Genomic DNA, 17,861 nt, shown 5'->3' with positions numbered 1-17,861 from the left:
ACAGCGAGCAGGATCTATCCCGCTCGCTGTCTTGGCTTCTGCCATAGCCGCGCGCAGCCTCTCCCAGCCGGAGGGGCTGCGCGTGGCTATGGCAATACCCCCACCTCCCGCAAAAGCCCACAGGAGCCGTGCACCCTTTAAGGAGCGCACGGCTCCTGCTGGCTTTTCTACGAGGAGGGAGAAGGGACTGACTGGCCACAAGGGTCATCTAGTCTGACCCACCATTGTGGGGTTCGAATCTACGCCCCTGAGATTAAGAGTCTTGAGCTCTGCCAACTGAGCTGCTTGAGCCTTGCTGTGGCAGCTGAAGTTTGTGCACTCGGTTCATCTGATCAGGGAGGGATTCCAGTTGAGGTTCTTAGTGACTAGGCCAACGTTGGGCAACCTGGTGCCCTCTTCAGGTGTTTTGGACTACAACTCCCATTGCCCCTAAAGGTAAAGGTAAAGGGACCCCTGACCATTAGGTCCAGCCACGGCCGACTCTCAGGTTGCAGCGCTCATCTCGCTTTATTGGCCGAGGGAGCCGGCGTACAGCATCCGGGTCATGTGGCCAGCATGACTAAGCCGCTTCTGGCGAACCAGAGCAGCGCACAGAAATGCTGTTTACCTTCCTGCCTGGAGCAGTACCTATTTATCTACTTGCACTTTGATGTGCTTTTGAACTGCTAGGTTGGCAGGAGCAGGGACCGAGCAACGGGAGCTCACCCCGTCGCGGGGATTCGGACCGCCAACCTTCTGATCGGCAAGTCCTAGGCTCTTTGGTTTAACCCACAGCTCCACCCATTGGCCTTCCTGATGTCCAAAACATCTGGAGAGGGCACCGGGTTGGCCAAGGCTTGTGGCCTTGTCCTTGCGCTCTCCAGCATGCGTGTTGTTCATCACATGCTTCCACCAGGGACCCCCAGAGAGCTTCTCTCCCTCTGTGACCTTCAGTGGACCTTACCTGTCCCTGCTCCCTCCCTCTGACCCTCCTTCCCACCTGTGCTAAAATCGCCGCAACATCCTTCTGTCTCCTTCTGCCCCCTAGTGGAAGACAAAGTGAAAGAGCAGCTGGAGGCTGCGAAGCCCGAACCCATCATCGAAGAAGTGGTATGTTTGGAACGTTTGGTGCTTCCTGCTTCAAACGAAACTGTTTTTAAAAACCCCGCCTGTTTTGTTACAAAGCTGATTAGTAGTGGCTCTTAACGAGGGATTCTTTTGTGTTCCTCCCCTCTCCACTTTCCCAGGATTTGGCAAATCTTGCGCCCAGGAAACCTGACTGGTGAGTATGAAGCTCTGAATAGGGTTTGCGGGGCGACTGCACAAATTATTTGGGGATAAAATGCCTGCAAGGTTCCTTAGCTTTTATATTAATAGTAGTAAAGTGGTCCCTTGGGCTACAGATGCTTCAGGTTACAGACTCCGCTAACCCAGAAATAGTACCTTGGGTTAAGAACTTTGCTTCAGGATGAGAACAGAAATCATGCTCTGACGGCGTGGCAGCAGCAGGAGGCCCCATTAGCTAAAGTGGTCTTCAGGTTAAAAACAGTTTCAGGTTAAGATCAGACCTCCGGAATGAATTAAATTCTTAACCCGAGGTACCACTGTATTAATATTAGTGTACTGCCCTTCATCTGTAGATCTCAGGGCCGCTCACAACATAAAAATGCAATATAAAAACACAAAATACATAATAAAAATAAGAGTAAAAACAAACCAATAATATCCTCCTCCACAACATAATTAAAGAGGGGTTGGATTAGAAACCTACCCCAAGTGCCACTGGAAAATTCAGAACAGACAGAGAAAGTACTTCTTCACAAAGTGCTTTTGGGGGTTTGTGCCATTTTAATAGAAGCATGAGATTGTAGAGCTGGAAGGGGAACCCAAGGGCCATCTAGTCCAGCCCCCAGGAAGCACAATTAAAGAATCTCTGGCAGATAGCTGCCAAACCCCTATCCAATGAAGGATGGCCCACCACCTTCCAAGGGAGTCCCTTCCACTGTTGAGTGGCTCTTACTGTCAGAAAGTTCTTCCTGATGTTTAGTTGGAGTCATATTTGAATCCATGCGTCTGGGTCTTCGCCTCCGGAGCTTGCTCCGTCTTCCATGACAGCCCCTCAGATATTTGAAGGTGGCTAAGCATAATGGCATTTCCATGCACTGCTCTGGTTCGCCAGAAGCGGCTTAGTCCTGCTGGCCACATGACCCGGAAGCTGTTCGCTGGCTCCCTCGGCCAGTAAAGCGAGATGAGCGCCGCAACCCCAGAGTCGGTCACGACTGGACCTAATGGTCAGGGGTCCCTTTACCTTTACCTAAACATATCCACCTCCTCATAAGGCTTGGTTTCCAGACCCCTGATCATCTTGGTCGCCCTCCCCTGCACACGTTCCAGCTTGCCAACATCCTTCTTAAATTGTGGTACCCAGAAGTGGACCCAGACTTCCAGGTGTGGTTTGACCATGGTGGAATAGAGTGGTACTGTTACTTCCCTTGATCTGGACACTAGACTTCCATATGTTTTTGTGCATAATAGCTCTGGGTGTTCATTTATTTTGCACCGCGATTTTATAATGTAGTTCTCTGCCCTGGGCACTTTCGTTATTCAAATGTGCCATAAATCAAAATGTTTTCTCAAGGGACTGACAATTCAGCCCAACTGTTTCCTTCTCCTTTCTACTGAAGGGGTTTTCCGTTCCGCACAGCCTAGCCCAGGAGGAGCCCTAGTCCTCTTCTGATTTCCTCGCAGGTACTGCTGCTGCGTTGCCAAAGGAACTTGTAAACCTGAGGCCGGATAGATGCCCTTCAGGGCCTTGGCCTCCCTGTCTCCTCCTTGGGCCTGAGCTCATTTTGTTTCCATTTCCCTCACTCCTCAGGGACTTGAAGCGAGACGTGGCTAAGAAACTGGAGAAGCTGGAGAAGCGAACGCAGAGGGCGATAGCAGAGCTAATAAGTGAGTGAGCGTCTGCGGGGAAATGTGTGAAGCAGTGCTGGAGGCGTCCATTGCAGTGCTGAGCATCCCACAGGTCCTATCGCCATCTAGTTTTGGCTTTTGTTCAGACCCCATTCCATAGGAAGCCGCCTTATACCGAGCCTGACGGCTGGTCCATCTAGCCCAGTTTGGTCTACACCGGCTGGCAGCTGCTCTCAAGGATTTCAGGCAAGAGTTTCTCCCAGCCCTACCTGGAGATGCCACCAGGGCTTGAACCTGGACCTCCTCCTTACAAGACAGATTCTCTCCCTCTTGAGTTGCAGCCCTTCCCCAGGGAAACTTAGCTCAGCTTGAATTCCTAATGTGGATTCTTGGCAGGCCAAGAGGCAGAGATGGGTTAGGTTGGCAAAGAAGCCAGAATGCCTCCTCCTGCTGCTGCAACAAGCTCCCCATGTGTCACAGGACCAGGAAAGGCGTGAAGCGGGAGGAGCAAAGGCAGGCACACTGGCATAGTCTGAGATTGCTTGTGGGAAACTCTGGAGAGGAGGAGACTTAGGCAGCTGTGTGAAGGCAGGGACCTTTAGTTTCTGCAACTGCCTCATAGGGGCAAGACCTCCTGAGAAAGGCTGCTATTCTCATTAGGCCTGGCACTCCTGTACAGATCCTGTATTTCTAAGAAAGAGTTAACGTCACCGGTCCTGAAAGACCTACACTGGCTCCTAGTACGTTTCCGAGCACAATTCAAAGTGCTGGTGTTGACCTTTAAAGCCCTAAACGGCTTCAAAGGCCCAGTAGACCTGAAGGAGCGTCTCCATCCCCATCGTTCTGCCCTGACACTGAGATCCAGCTCCGAGGGCCTTCTGGTGGTTCCCTCCCTGTGAGAAGCCAAGCTACAAGGAACGAGGCAGAGGGCCTTCTCGGTGGTGGCACCCACCCTGTGGAACACCCTCCCACCAGATGTCAAAGAGAAGAACAACTACCTGACATGTAGAAGACACCTGAAAGCAGCCCTGTTCAGGGAAGTTTTTAATGTGTGACATTTTAATGTATTTTTAAACTTTGTTGGAAGCCGCCCAGAGTGGCTGTGGAGACCCAGCCAGATGGGCGGGGTACAAATAATAAATTATTATTATTATTATTATTATTACTACTACTATTACTACTACTACTACTACGTGGTGTGGTTTACTGCGGGCTCGCTTCAGACACGCAACAGTTGCTAAGTGATGTTTCTTTTTTTTTATGAAATATTTATTAAGATTTTACAAAAACAAATATACAAAAACACATAATAAAAGAAACAAAAAAATAAAAATAAACACACAGAAAAAATAAGAAAAATTAAAAACAATTCTTTTTCATAACTTAAAACTCATTTGCTTGTTTCTTTGACTTCCTCACACCTCCCCTTCTTGTATTCCCATTTAAATAATCAAATCAGCAAATCCTTACCCTCTTTCATTTATCTTATCTCTATAACTTAACATTTTATAACTCAGTATTTTCATCCATTATCAATTCATTTTTGCATATTCTTATTAACTTTGTTGCTAATACCACTTATTTCCAATCCAAGATCATTTTAATTATGTTTTTACCTATTTATACCCCTTTTCCATATTCTTAAAGCATTACAGCTGGAAACCACTTAATTTCTATCCAACATCATTCTAACATTCATTAATTTTGCAGTATTTCTGTAGATAGTCTTTAAATTTCTTCCAATCTTCTTCCACTGTCTCTTCTCCCTGGTCTCGGATTCTGCCAGTCATTTCTGCCAGTCCCATATAGTCCAGCTGAGTGATGTTTCTGTTTCCCTCGCAGGAGAGAGGCTAAGAGGCCAGGAGGAAGATCTGGCGTCAGCGGTTGACTCAGCAAAGCAGGAGGGAAGCGATTCGGACTGAGGCGGCCCGTCTGACAGGCTCTCCTTTGCCCTAGGTGGCCCTTGCGCGAAGCTTCTCTGACTCTGTGCTGGATGCAGGGCTGTGGAACGAGGGGACCAAACACGCCTGACACAAATCCACAGAATGCAAGGGCACGCCTGGTGTTTACGTCTTCTCCAGGCAAGCTTTCGCTTGGGGGTGTTGCTGGCAAGCAAACGAGCGGGGCAGAGGACTTTTCTCATGCAAGGGAGAACCCGGAGGATGGACAAAAGTATGAGCCTGCAGAAGTGGGTCGCAATCGCTTACAGAACTGTGTCCCTGTGGATATCTGCAGTACAACAGAGGACAGACTTATCTGAAGAGGGAAAACCTCACCCATCCCAAAAAACATCGTAACATGAAATGCTGCGTATTAAATGAAATAGGAAATTCTCCCTTGTGGATTTTCATAAGGCAAAAGCACACAGGTGTTTAGAAAGTCCTCGGTCTCTTGCAAGCCAATTCCAGTTTGCTTGGCAGACTTCCTTGAAGTGCCACTAGAAAGTCACGTTGGGGAAGAAATTGACTTGAATGTGGCTTATCCACATATCAAAGGGAGTTGGTCTGAGGGCAAAGACCCTGGATTCTGCCAACGGGCTCACCTCTGGCAACTGCTGAGGGGCCTGTAGTTAGATTTAGCACAGATTTTCCATGTGTTTCAAAGGATGCTTCAAAATCCCCAGCCCAGCAGCTGTGAAGTGTGGCGCTGCAGGAGACACCCAGAAATGCAGCAGAAAGCTCTTTGCAAAGTTTCCATAGAAAGTCCCCGGCACATTTGCCAATAATCTTCTCTCGAAGGCAGTTCCCTACCAGTAATGCCACGCCTCGACCTTGCAAAAGAACATAGCTGTCAACTTTTCCCTTTTCTTGCAAGGAATCCTATTTGGAATAAGGGAAATTCCCTTTAAAAAAGGGAAACGTTGACAGCTATGCGAAAGAAAGACGAGACCCTTGTGCTCTTGGCCGACACAGGACCCCCCTCCTTCCTCCAGTCCTGTGCGTGGCGCAGCCTAAGCGAAGACCCTTACAGTTTGTGGCACGAGATTTCGGGTAGAGAATTTGAGGCTTGCCAAAATAGCAAGATCGCTTTGAAAATCCAACCCAGGAGTCCGCCCTTGCGAGAATTATTGGCTGTGATCGGGGAGTGTGTCGGTTTTTTTTCAGGGGGATCCAGGCCCTAAGGCACTGGGCTGCCTCTCGTGGCCAAGACCCATAGTTCTGTAAGTGGTTGTGGTTGGAAAGGCCCTGTCCTTCTGTACCCCAGATCTCTAACCCCTATAGATAAGTTCTTCTTGCTGCTATCTGCTTGCAAAACATCACCTGAGTGGCAGTCTCACTTTAGCCTAAGTCTGCAAAGCCACGGACTAACCAGTTCTGAGCACATCCGACGCGGGGCAAGCAAGCGGGCGTCTCCTGGAACAGTTTTGTGGCCAGGCCACTTCTTTGTGGGTTGCTAAAATAACAACCTCTCTTGCATTGCAGCCTGGGATGTTAATATTTAATTTTGACATGTTTTCAGATCTGCCCGTCAGCTCCCAACTTTGAAAAGTCAGTGCCACTCCTTGTGGCCATCTTCGTGTTCTTTAATCGATTCGCCTTCAGTCATGCAGAGGTTTTTTAAAAATAGTAATAAAATGTTCTAAAGATCATCCACAGTGCCTTGTATTTTCTTTCATGTTCCTGGGTGATTAAATTAAAAACCCAACTGGGAGATGCACCATCTGACACAGTATTTCGTGCATGGAAGTTTTCTGGAGAGAAGAATAGCTTTGGGAAGCTGGATTAGGCCTGCCAGTCAGTCCACTGAGCCACAAGATATCAGGTAGACATTCTGTCTGGCAGGTGAAGGTGTGGTTGAGCCAAGACGCCATCTGCCTCTCAGGTCAAGTCGTTTTATTAAGTAAGGTCAATGACCAGTATCAAGACAAAAACACCGATTGTTGTTGTTGTTTAGTCGTGTCCGACTCTTCGTGACCCCATGGACCAGAGCACGCCAGGCACTCCTGTCTTCCACTGCCTCCCGCAGTTTGGTCAAACTCATGCTGGGACCTTCGACAACACTGTCCAACCATCTCGTCCTCTGTCGTCCCCTTCTCCTTGTGCCCTCCATCTTTCCCAACATCAGGGTCTTTTCCAGGGAGTCTTCTCATGAGGTGGCCAAAATACTGGAGCGTCAGCTTCAGGATCTGTCCTTCCAGTGAGCACTCAGGGCTGATTTCCTTCAGAATGGAGAGGTTTGATCTTCTTGCAGTCCATGGGACTCTCAAGAGTCTCCTCCAGCACCATAATTCAAAAGCATCAATTCTTTGGCGATCAGCCTGCTTTATCAGCTCTCACTGATTACAAAATTTAAAAGCCCAGGACAAGATAAAATGATATAACATTGCATATACATAAAAAACCTCACAGTTCTAGGGGGTCATTTTCTGTCCAGAAAAGAAACCCTTCTGACCTAGAAGTGTCCCATCGGTCGATATATATTCTACTAATTCTGGGAGCTAATCGTTGCACGTCGTATTTTGATTGCTGCTGCTCAAAATTTGGCCACCGTGTACAGTGGAACCCTGGTTCTCAAACTTAAACCGTTCCGGGAGTCTGTTTGATTCCCGAAACAGTTCGGGAGCCAAGGCGTGGCTTCTGATTGGCTGCAGCCGCTTCCTGAAGCCAATCAGAAGCCACGCCGGGGGTTCAGCTTCCAAATCACGTTCGAAAACCAGAACAATTACTTCTGGTTTTCGTTCGTTCGTGAGCCAGAACGTTCGGCTCCCAAGGCGTTCGGGAGCCGAGGTTCCACTGAATATTACAACAGGATCACTACCGAGCAATAAAGTGGCAAGAAACCGATTGCAGCATCCAGTATATTTCTGGAGTAGTGACAGAATAAGGCCAAGCAAAGAAGAACTTGTTGTTTGGCCAGAGTCACAGGGACAGCACCTCTCCAAATATTTTTCCCAGCCTAACCTACTTTGCAGGGGACACGGGTGGCGCTGTGGGTTAAACCACAGAGCCTAGGAACTGCTGATCAGAAGGTCGGCGGTTCGAATCCCTGCGACGGGGTGAGCTTCCGTAGCTCGGTCCCTGCTCCTGCCAACCTAGCAGTTCGAAAGCACGTCAAAGTGCAAGTAGATAAATAGGTACCGCTCCGGCGGGAAGGTAAACGGCGTTTCCGTGCGCTGCTCTGGTTCGCCAGAAGCGGCTTAGTCATGCTGGCCACATGACCCGGAAGCTGTACGCCGGCTCCCTCGGCCAATAAAGCGAGATGAGCGCTGCAACCCCAGAGTCGGCCACGACTGGACCTAATGGTCCTTTACCTTTACCTTAACCTACTTTGCAGGGAGGGAAAAGTTGGCAGAGGGAAAGCCATGTAGTTTCTTGGGGGAAAGTTTGGGTGTAACCGCAACTAAACAAAGGATTGAGCAAAACACACAGGTTGCAAAATGGGCTGGGCCAGGAAGTGGCTGCTGTTAGCTGGTGAGGCAACCTGGTTGGGTAAACTCCGGGAAATGTAGATTTCGACAGGTTGCATGCAAAGCCCATTTCCTGCTCGTCTCCCCGAAGAAGGAATTTCCTGCGGGAAGTCCAGAGCAGTGCCTTAAAAAGCGCTCAGTTTCTGCCTTGTTCTCAGAAGACAGGACGCCCAGCCACCGAAGCACACATCCCAGGAATGATGCGAGGTCCGTGGTTGCTTTTCCTGACTGTCGGCGTCACCCTGGTGGTGGCTGCCATCTCTGAGGCTGAAGTGCCGGCCACAGAAGGAGGACCAACTTCGGAAGATGCACCTGAGAAGGAAGAAGCCCACCTTGAGCGCCAGCAGGTAAGTCTTGGCGATGTATCTGAAGGAGAGACTTCAGGGTTAAGATCTCGGCTATCGGTGGTTGCTAGCCATGACGGCTCGGCTCTGCCTCCACAATCGGAAGCAAAACGTTTCTGAATCCCAGTTGCTGGAGACCGAAGGAGGGTTGAGGGATCTTGTGTTCGGATCCTGGTTTTTGGCTTCCCACAGGCATCTGGGTGGCCATTGTGAGAACAGGATGCCGGACTTGATGGGCCATTGGACTGATCCAGCAGCCTCATACCTTTTTACCTCCACCCCCATCATTCTGCCCGCTGAAGTCCAGTGCTGAGGGCCTTCTGGCGGTTCCCTCCCTGCGAGAAGCTAAGTTACAGGGAACCAGGCAGAGGGCCTTCTCGGTGGTGGCGCCTGCCCTGTGGAACACCCTCCCACCAGATGTCAAAGAGAAGAACAACTACCTGACCTTTAGAAGACATCTGAAGGCAGCCCTGCTAGGGAAGTTTTTAATGTGTGATATTTTGATGTCTTTTTAATCTTTGTTGGAAGCCGCCCAGAGTGGCTGGGGAAACCCAGCCAGATGGGCGGGGTACAAATAATAAATTATTATTATTATTATTATTATTATTATTATTACGATCTCTCCAAGGGAGATGGCGGCATCTTGGACCACTCAGAGTTCGGCGTGACATGTAGCAATATTTTTACCGATCGGGCTTTGCTGTTCAACACAGCAAAAGGCTGAAAAAAGAACAATTAGAGCAGATGGTGGACATCTTTCAATGATGAAAATCTGTGGGTTGGTTTCCAAAGTGCCATTGTGGTCCCAAGAATAGGGTTCTGTTATTTGTGGCATTTTGGTTGTGGGCATGGTACAGCGAGGGGGGAAAGTATTTGATCCCCTGTTACATTTGCCCGTCTGCTCTCTCACAAAGAAATGACCAGCCCGTAATTTTAATAGTAGGTTTATTATAGCTGTGAGAGACAGAGAATAACAACAGGAAAACCCCCAGAAACCCAGAAGATGAGAGGCAGAGATTGATGTGCATTATAATGAGTGGAATAAGTATTTGATCCCTTTGCAAAAGATGACTTAGTACTTGGTGGCAAAACCCTTGTTGGCAATTGCAGAGGTCAGATATTTCTTGTAGGTGGCCACCAGGTTTGCACACATCTCAGGAGGCATTTTGTCCCCCTCCATGTTTGACGGTGGGGATGGTGTTCTTGGGATCCTCCAAGCATTCCTCCTCTTCCAAACACGGCGAGTTGAGTTGGTATATAAATTTCCCCTTGGCTTTTTTGCTGGCCCAAGTAGGACCAGCATGGATAGCTGGCTCTGGTGAATATCTGATGTTTCCTCCCTTTATGGTCTTGATTTATGGGCTACTACTAAAATGAGGCTGCATTTTAAGCTGTATTTTAGTTAACTGTTTCTTTTTCCTTTTTTTCTATTATGTTTTATTGTACTTTATATTCAGTGTTAGCTGCCCTGAGCCCCGCCCTGGCCAGGGAGGGCGGGGTATAAATAAAAATTTATTACAGTCATACCTCGGGTTGTGAACGGGATCTGTGCGGGAGGCACGTTCACGACCCGTAGTGCCACGTCTGCGCACGTGCGTGATGCCATTTTGTGTTTCTGCGCATGCGCAAGCGCCAAAACCCGGAAGTAACCCGTTCTGGTACTTCCGGGTTTGGCGTGGTCTGTAACCCAAAAATGCTCAACCTGCAGCGTTCGCAACCCGAGGTATGGCTGTATTATTATTTATTATTATTATTAAATTCACTGTACGGAATTCTGATTCCAACTATGGGTTTCCTGGGAGAACCTGGCGGAGGGAACCCATTCTGCCTCTTACCTTCCCTCTTAATTCTTGGCATCTTTTGTCTATCAGGGTGCACGGGTCGCTAAAGCCTGGTGGAAAAAGTGGATACGGGAAAAAAGGAAGGAAGAGCCCCCGACCCCAAGGCCTGGGGTGTTTGGCCCACTCGGCAATGTGACAAACACCGTGCATTGCAATACAACCGCAACACCTGGGAACGGAAGTCAGCCGGTCCTCACCCTCTCCACCTCCCCGCACTGACTGTTTCCAGTGGACCCTTAGCCCTGTAGCACCCTAAGCTTTTTCACGCCCACACTGGATCCGCATGCCTGCATTTCTGTAACTTGCTCCTGGTAGTTAAGGCTATGTTGACTAAGGCTACGTTACACACACACACACACCGTGTCGGAGGCAGATTGCCTCTGAACATCAGTTTCTGAGAATCGCAAACGAGGAGAGTCGCTGTCACGCTCAGATCCTGCTGGAGAACTTCCCAAAATGAGCACCAGAGTGGCCACAGTGGGGAAAGGATGCTAGACCAGACAGGCCTTTTTAGATGCTTAGATCCCTTTCCTGACTTCAGCCACCGCCGGAGAAGGGCAGCGAAGGAATATTCTCTCTTTCTAGATTATCTCACAGTCAGTGATAACCATCTTCGGGAGATTGCAGGCTGTCCTTCCTTGTAGGTTTCTAAGGTTTTTTCGATGCCTATCTGTCATGGATGCTTTTGCTGAGATTCCTGCATTGAAGGGGGGTTGGACTAGATGACCCTCGGGGTCCCTTTCCAACTCCACAATTCTGTGTTTCATTGTCTTGTTATATGGAGCTTCTACTTTTATAGCAATAAACACTATTACTGGCAAGGCATTACTTGTGTGTTACCTTGTGTCAATGCACGGGACTAGATCCACTAATCTGGATCAGGAGCTGGCAGAAAGGTGGTGTGTGTGTGTGTATTGTTGTTGTTGTTGTTTAGTTGTTTAGTTGTGTCCGACTGTTCCTGACCCCCTGGACCAGAGCACGCCAGGCACTCCTGTCTTCCACTGCCTCCCGCAGTTTGGTCAAACTCATGCTGATAGATTCCAGGACACTGTCCAACCATCTCGTCCTCTGTTGTCCCCTTCTCCTTGTGCCCTCCATCTTTCCCAACATCAGGGTCTTTTCCAGGGAGTCTTCTCTTCTCCTGAGGTGGCCAGAGTATTGGAGCCTCAGCTTCAGGATCTGTCCTTCCAGTGAGCACTCAGGGCTGATTTCCTTCGGAATGGAGAGGTTTGATCTTCTTGCAGTCCGTGGGACTCTCAAGAGTTTCCTCCAGCACCAGAATTCAAAAGCATCCATTCTTTGGTAATCAGCCTTCTTTATGGTCCAGCTCTCACTTCCATACATCACTACTGGGAAAACCATAGCTTTAACTATATGGACCTTTGTCGGCAAGGTGATGTCTCTGCTTTATAAGCTGTTGTCTAGGTTTTTCATTGAGATTATACACAAACACACACACACACACACACACACACACACACACACACACACACAATCCCTTTGCCCTTGCTCCACTCTCAACCTGGGTAAATCCTCCCCCTCATTGCCCTAATTAGAAAAGAATTTTTTTGCTAATTGCACGGATGATGGAACAACTCGCTTGGCCCGATTCCCTCTGTGTCATGAAGCAATGACCGGTGAGTGGTGAAAGTCATCTCTTCTGCATTGCTGAACTGCAGAATTAAATTGTGGCGCACAAGGCAGAGGTGGGGTGTGCTGCCTGTCGTGGGATGTTAAAATGCATGCGCCACTGATCAATAGGAAGACGAACTGCCATGCCATGATAAAACACTATTAACAGAAGGATTGATACAATTCCATAGGCTGGGGTCTCCAAGCCCTGCTTCTAGTGTATCCAGAAGCAGAGAGACAGGCAGACACAGAAGCTGCACAGTTGAGGGGGGAGCTACCCAGCTACGAGATAGTAGCTAAGCAACCAGAAGGGAGGGAGCAGCTGGGCAAGACATCAATTGAGAGTAGGGGGAACCCCCTCCCTCCTCCCGAACTTGGAGGTTCGAGCGTGTCAGAGAACAAAGGAGACGTGGGGGGGGGGGGGAGAGACTTGTCATTGGCATGCTTCTTGCTGTGGAAGTGGGCAGGAGTCAGAGTAGGCAACTGATCTCCAGGGTTGCCTGTTTGTGCTTGTAACATAATGCAATAAAAGGACTATAAATCTACCAGATGCTCGTTAATTCTTATTGGTAAGCCACCAGAAGGGAGAGGGGAACTCCAGAACTTGACGCTATCTCTCATGCAGCCACAGCCCTTGAAAACCCTTAAAGGTAAAGGGACCCCTGACCATTAGGTCCATTCGTGGCTGACTCTGGGGTTGCGGCACTCATCTCACTTTATTGGCTAAGGGAGCCGGTGTACAGCTTCCGGGTCATGTGGCCAGCATGACTAAGCCGCTTCTGGCGAACCAGAGCAGCGCACGGAAACGCCGTTTACCTTCCCACCGGAGTGGTACCTATTTATCTACTTGCACTTTGACGTGCGTTTGAACTGCTAGGTTGGCAGGAGCAGGGACCGAGCAACGGGAGCTCACCCCGTCGCGGGGATTCGAACCGCCGACCTTCTGATCGGCAAGTCCTAGGCTCTGTGGTTTAACCCACAGCGCCACCTGCATCCCTTGAAAACCCTTACTCAATCCTATTTTCTTACTGTACGTGAAGAGCCCTCCTCGCGCCTTACCTGGAGTTGTTTCAGCTACTCAATTCCTGCTAAGCTGTTTCTCACCAGTTTTGTGGCGCTCCACATTCTTGTGGCACTGGCCTCCCAGATAATGACCCCAACAGAAATCCCATGTCAGTAGGAAGGCTGAACCAACCTAGCATCTTTGGGAATGCAGGGATTTGCTGTTTGCCCTGCCCAGGTGTTGTTCTTGTTTTTTGCCTGGTTCTTTTAAGGATCCAAAGGCAGCAAGCACTCTTACACGGGAGGGTTTATTAATGCAGAAAAGTAACAAGGCACACGTACGTCTAAACGAAACCTAAGCAGACACAGAACAGAAATACCTAGGCAAAAATGAACGAAAAATGTGGAATAGCGTCGCTCGTGCTCCTTCTGTTGCTGCTGGGGGAAACAGCTGGTGGGTATTGGCAGTAGGCAGGTCCCCTCGTAGCCGAAGCTGGAAGATGCTCAACTCAATCCTGGGTGGGTTTGATGCTGGGCTCCCTCCAGCCCTCTGAGAAACGGCCTGTCCGTGTAGAAAGTGTTGAACTTCGTGGACCGATGGTCTGATTCCGTGGGAGGCAGCGTCTGTGCAAAGTGTGCTTGGCAAGTTTTAAAAGGAAGCGTCGTGGCGAACCTCTCCACGAGATGGAGAGGCAACGTTCTGGTGTTGCTGCGCCTTTGCGCCCAGATTGGCCGCTCTCGTTTGCATTTCCCGGACCGGTCTGTGCGCGTCTTAGGAGCCTGGTTTGGGGGAGAGAAGAGAGGCTACAAAGGATGGGTTGCTAGCTGCCATGATGGTTGCAAGTGCCTCTTGGCGGATGAAGGCGATGGGGATGGATCAAACTGGTCCTGCACCCGGACTTCCATCTGACGTCCCAGTGCCCTTTGACGCATCTGGCCACGTAGCACATGCCGTGAATCACCTTCGCTTCCTGCAGCGGAAAGATCCGTGGGAGGCAGTGAGAAGGGGAAGAGGCCGCCAACAGCAGCTGGAACAGGCGTAGGCAAACTCAGCCCTCCAGCTGTTTTGGGACTACAACTCCCATCATCCCTAGCTAACAGGGATGATGGGAGTTGTAGTCCCCCCAAAAGCTGGAGGGCCGAGTTTGCCTATTCCTGAGCTAGAACTTTATATGCACGGAAGGGCAAGCACCAGCTGAGGAGGAATGCCTTAGGAAACTGATGGGCTATGCTGAAATGGTGGGATGGACTGCAAAAACGAAGGGGACCTAATGGCAAAGTGTTTAAGGGAGAATGGAGACCACGGATGGATTATCTATCAAATTATCATTCATACATGAAGTTGCCGGCAGGAAATAATAATAATAATAATAATAATAATAATAATAATAATAATAATATAGTTATTATTTATACCCCACCCATCTGACTGGGTTTCCCTAGCCACTCTGGGCAGCTCCCAACAGAATATTAAAAATACAATAAAACATCAAACATAAAAAACTTCCCTAAACAGAGCTGCCTTCAGATGTCTTCTAAAAATCAGATAGTTGTTTATTTCCTTGACATCTGATGGGAGGGCGTTCCACAGTGCAGGTGCCACTACCGAGAAGGCCCTCTGCCAGCTTATATTGAAATACAAGCAATGGATTATCGAAAGAATTAATGACAGAGGGATTTAGAAAATTAAAACGTGCTGTAAAAGCAAAAAGCAAAAAGTAAAAAACAAACATTAGGAAAGGAGGGGTGGGAAGTCAATAACACACACACACACACAGAGAGAGAGAGAGAGAGAGAGAGAGAGAGAGAGGGGAATATTTTTGGAGATTTAATAAAAATGATATGGAAGTAAAGGGAATGGAAAGAGGCCAGTTGGTCAGTCAAGGGGTGGGATTTCCGAGTCCCCAGTGAGGGTCAGGTTCGAGGAGGGCCATTTGTGCTCTGTTAGTGGCCCCCAGATGTGGTTCTCTGGTTGCAGCGGCAGAACCGAGAAGCTGAGCCTGCTTTTGGTTTCCGGCAATGCGCCACACTGATGCTAAGTAGTAATAATAATAATAATAATAATAATAATAATAATAATAATAATATCTTTATTGTCATTGCCCCCTCTCAGGGACAACGAAATTACTTGACTGCCCCATAAAAACACTAATTAAAACAATACAGTATAGTACAGCAAGGAAGATTAGATGACTTTCAAAGTCCAGGCTTCCCATTCAGGGCCGAGATCGCTCTGGAGAAGAAGCTGTTCTTAAGACGGCTTCATCGTCCTGTATCTCCGTCCCGACGGCAGGAGCTCGAAGAGACAGTGGCCAGGATGCGATGGATCTTTTACTATGTCCAGTGCCTTCCTATGGCACCTTGTGGCATAAATCTGCTCTAAGGTGGAGAGTGGGCAGCCAACAATGCTCTCTGCTGCCTTAACAACTCTGCACAACCCCATCCTGTCCTGGGTAGTACAGCTTCCGTACCACACACATAAGCCATAAGTGAGCACGCTCTCAATGGCACAGTGATAGAAGGCAAGCAGCAGTTTCTGCGGAAGATGGTTTTTCCTTAGAATTCTCAAAAAGTACAGTCTCTGCTGCGCCTTCTTCACAAGCCCCCTTGTGTTGACACTCCAGGACGGGCATTGTGGGAAATCATTAGAATGGCTTACCTGCCAAGCCAGAGGTGGAGGGGGGAGTGAAGGGGTCCCAAGGCAGGTGTTGGTGTCGTGGCAAGTGCCTTAGGATGCTGAGTACTAGTGCAAGATTCCTCCCCTCCCTCAAGACAGACAGATGCCAACAAGATTACTGCAATGCGCTACATTTGGGGCTGCCCCTGTGCTTGGTTCAGAAGCTGCCTCTAGTAATAATAATAATAATAATTTATTATTTGTACCCCGCCCATCTGGCTGGGTTTCCCCAGCCACTCTGGGCAGCTTCCATAGAAACCAAAAATACACTAAAATATCACAGATTAAAAACTTCCCTGAACAGGGCTGCCTTAAGATGTCTTCTGAATGTCAGGTAGTTATTTATCGCTTTGACATCTGATGGGAGGGCGTTCCACAGGGCAGGCGCCACTACCGAGAAGGCCCTCTGCCTGGTTCCCTGTAGCTTTGCTTCTCGCAATGAGGGAACCGCCAGAAGGCCCTCGGCACTGGACCTCAGCATCCGGGCAGAACGATGGGGGTGGAGACGCTCCTTCAGGTATAGTGGGCCGAGGCTGTTTAGGGCTTTAAAGGTCAACACCAGCACTTTGAATTGTGCTCGGAAACGTACTGGGAGCCAATGTAGGTCTTTCAAGACCGGTGTTATGTGGTCTCGGCGGCTGCCCCCAGTCACCAGTCTAGCTGCCGCATTCTGGATTAGTTGTAGTTTCTGAGTCATCTTCAAAGGTAGCCCCACATAGAGCGCATGGCAGTAGTCCAAGCGGGAGATAACCAGAGCATGCACCACTCTGGCGAGACTGAAAGTGTGTGGGCAGGTAGGGTCTCAGCCTGCGTACCAGGTGGAGTTGGTAGACAGCTGCCCTGGACACAGAATTGACCTGCGCCTCCATGGACAGCTGTGAGTCCAAAATGACTCCCAGAGTGCAACAGCTAAATGGGTGCTCAGTGAGACCCTGGCAGGACACAAACATCTCACCTAGGTGAAACAGCGGCCCAGGCTGCCTATGAGCTAGAAAGTCATTTCCAAGTTTCTATTTCAAACAACTTGGTGCCCCAGAGAGCCTGCTCATCTGCTCTGTGCCCTCACCTGTGCCTCCTGCTTGGCTGCATCCTTGGGGCTGCCATCGCCTGCCCCTCTTGAATTTGTGTCTTCTGGTGGGGTGGCAGCCCCTCTCAGCACCAAGCCCATCACTAGTGCCAGCAGCCAGAAGCACCGCATCGCCCTCGCGGCGCTACGAAGCGCCACACGACTCTTCGCGTCTGGATTTTGGAGGGGGAGAAGCTCCTGTTGGTGGAGGAGGAAGAAGCAGGGAGAGAATGAAAATCAGGGGCAGGGGTTTAAGGGCCAAGGAAGTTCCCTGAAACATCGCCTTTGCCTAGGGGAGCTGGAAAGGGGAACAAAGTCAGCAACTAAGTTGGGGAGGAGTACAGAAAGCCCGCAACCTATAAAGCCTTAAACGGCTCAGGACCCCAACACCTCAAGGATCACCTCTCCCCATATGAACCTACCTGGACCCAGAGATCATCTTCTGAGGCCCTCCTTCGTGTGCCTCCTCCTCAAGAGGTTTGGAAGGTGGCAACACGAGAACAGGGCCTTTTCTGCAGTGGCTCCCTGTCTGTGGGATGCTCTCCCCAGGGAAGTTTGCCTGGTGGCTTCATTGTACATCTTTAGGCACCAAGCAAAAACCTTCCTTTTTAACCAGGCCTTTGGTTGATCCAGCTTAACATCCTATGCCCTTTTAAAATATGTTTTTTTTGGGGGGGAGGGGGGCTATTTGGTGGTTGTTTTGATTCTTGTTAGGTCTTTTGTGGTTTTATATCTTGATTTTATTCTGTGAACTGCCCTGAGGCCCCTGGGTATATAAATTCAATAACAACAATAACAATAACAATAACTTGCTGGTGTTTTTTTTACTTTTTTAAAAAAACGGCTCTGTTTTTGGTCTTCCTGACTTCAAGTTTTTTTGGGGGGAAATGAACGTTTGCGTAAGTTGCGGGCTTACTGTATGACAAAAGTAATATGGGATGATGAAGTATTGGCAGTTGTATTAATCTGAGCAGTAGGACCAATTATTTGTACCCTTGGG

At 49.1% G+C, this 17,861-nt stretch overlaps 1 protein-coding gene and 2 long non-coding RNA genes across 3 annotated transcripts in view; 2 read left to right on the top strand and 1 right to left on the bottom strand.

Annotated features, from left to right (window-relative positions):
* Positions 1 to 6,479, top strand: part of CCDC12 (coiled-coil domain containing 12) — a 36,181-nt gene extending 29,702 nt beyond the window's left edge. Inside the window, exons 4-7 of the mRNA XM_083580080.1 lie at positions 1,028 to 1,089; positions 1,227 to 1,261; positions 2,855 to 2,931; positions 4,735 to 6,479. Of these exons, the coding sequence (XP_083436206.1) occupies positions 1,028 to 1,089; positions 1,227 to 1,261; positions 2,855 to 2,931; positions 4,735 to 4,814 (254 nt within the window). The 3' untranslated portion in view covers positions 4,815 to 6,479. The remainder of the gene's footprint in view (positions 1 to 1,027; positions 1,090 to 1,226; positions 1,262 to 2,854; positions 2,932 to 4,734) is intronic.
* A 696-nt stretch (positions 6,480 to 7,175) lies between these two features.
* On the top strand, positions 7,176 to 11,309 carry LOC310746252. Its single transcript, XR_014540529.1, has 2 exons — positions 7,176 to 8,646; positions 10,515 to 11,309. It is a non-coding gene; the product is annotated as an uncharacterized lncRNA (long non-coding RNA).
* A 2,098-nt stretch (positions 11,310 to 13,407) lies between these two features.
* On the bottom strand, positions 13,408 to 17,622 carry LOC310746297. Its single transcript, XR_014540597.1, has 2 exons — positions 16,862 to 17,622; positions 13,408 to 14,089 (listed from the first exon to the last, which is right to left on the bottom strand). It is a non-coding gene; the product is annotated as an uncharacterized lncRNA (long non-coding RNA).
* Positions 17,623 to 17,861: the final 239 nt, after the last annotated feature.

The sequence above is a fragment of the Podarcis filfolensis genome (genome assembly GCF_964270895.1).
Source record: "Podarcis filfolensis genome assembly, chromosome: 12".
NCBI lineage: Eukaryota > Metazoa > Chordata > Lepidosauria > Squamata > Lacertidae > Podarcis > Podarcis filfolensis.
The sequence above is the reverse complement of the archived record's forward strand: the minus strand, read 5'-3'. Positions and strand labels throughout refer to the sequence as shown.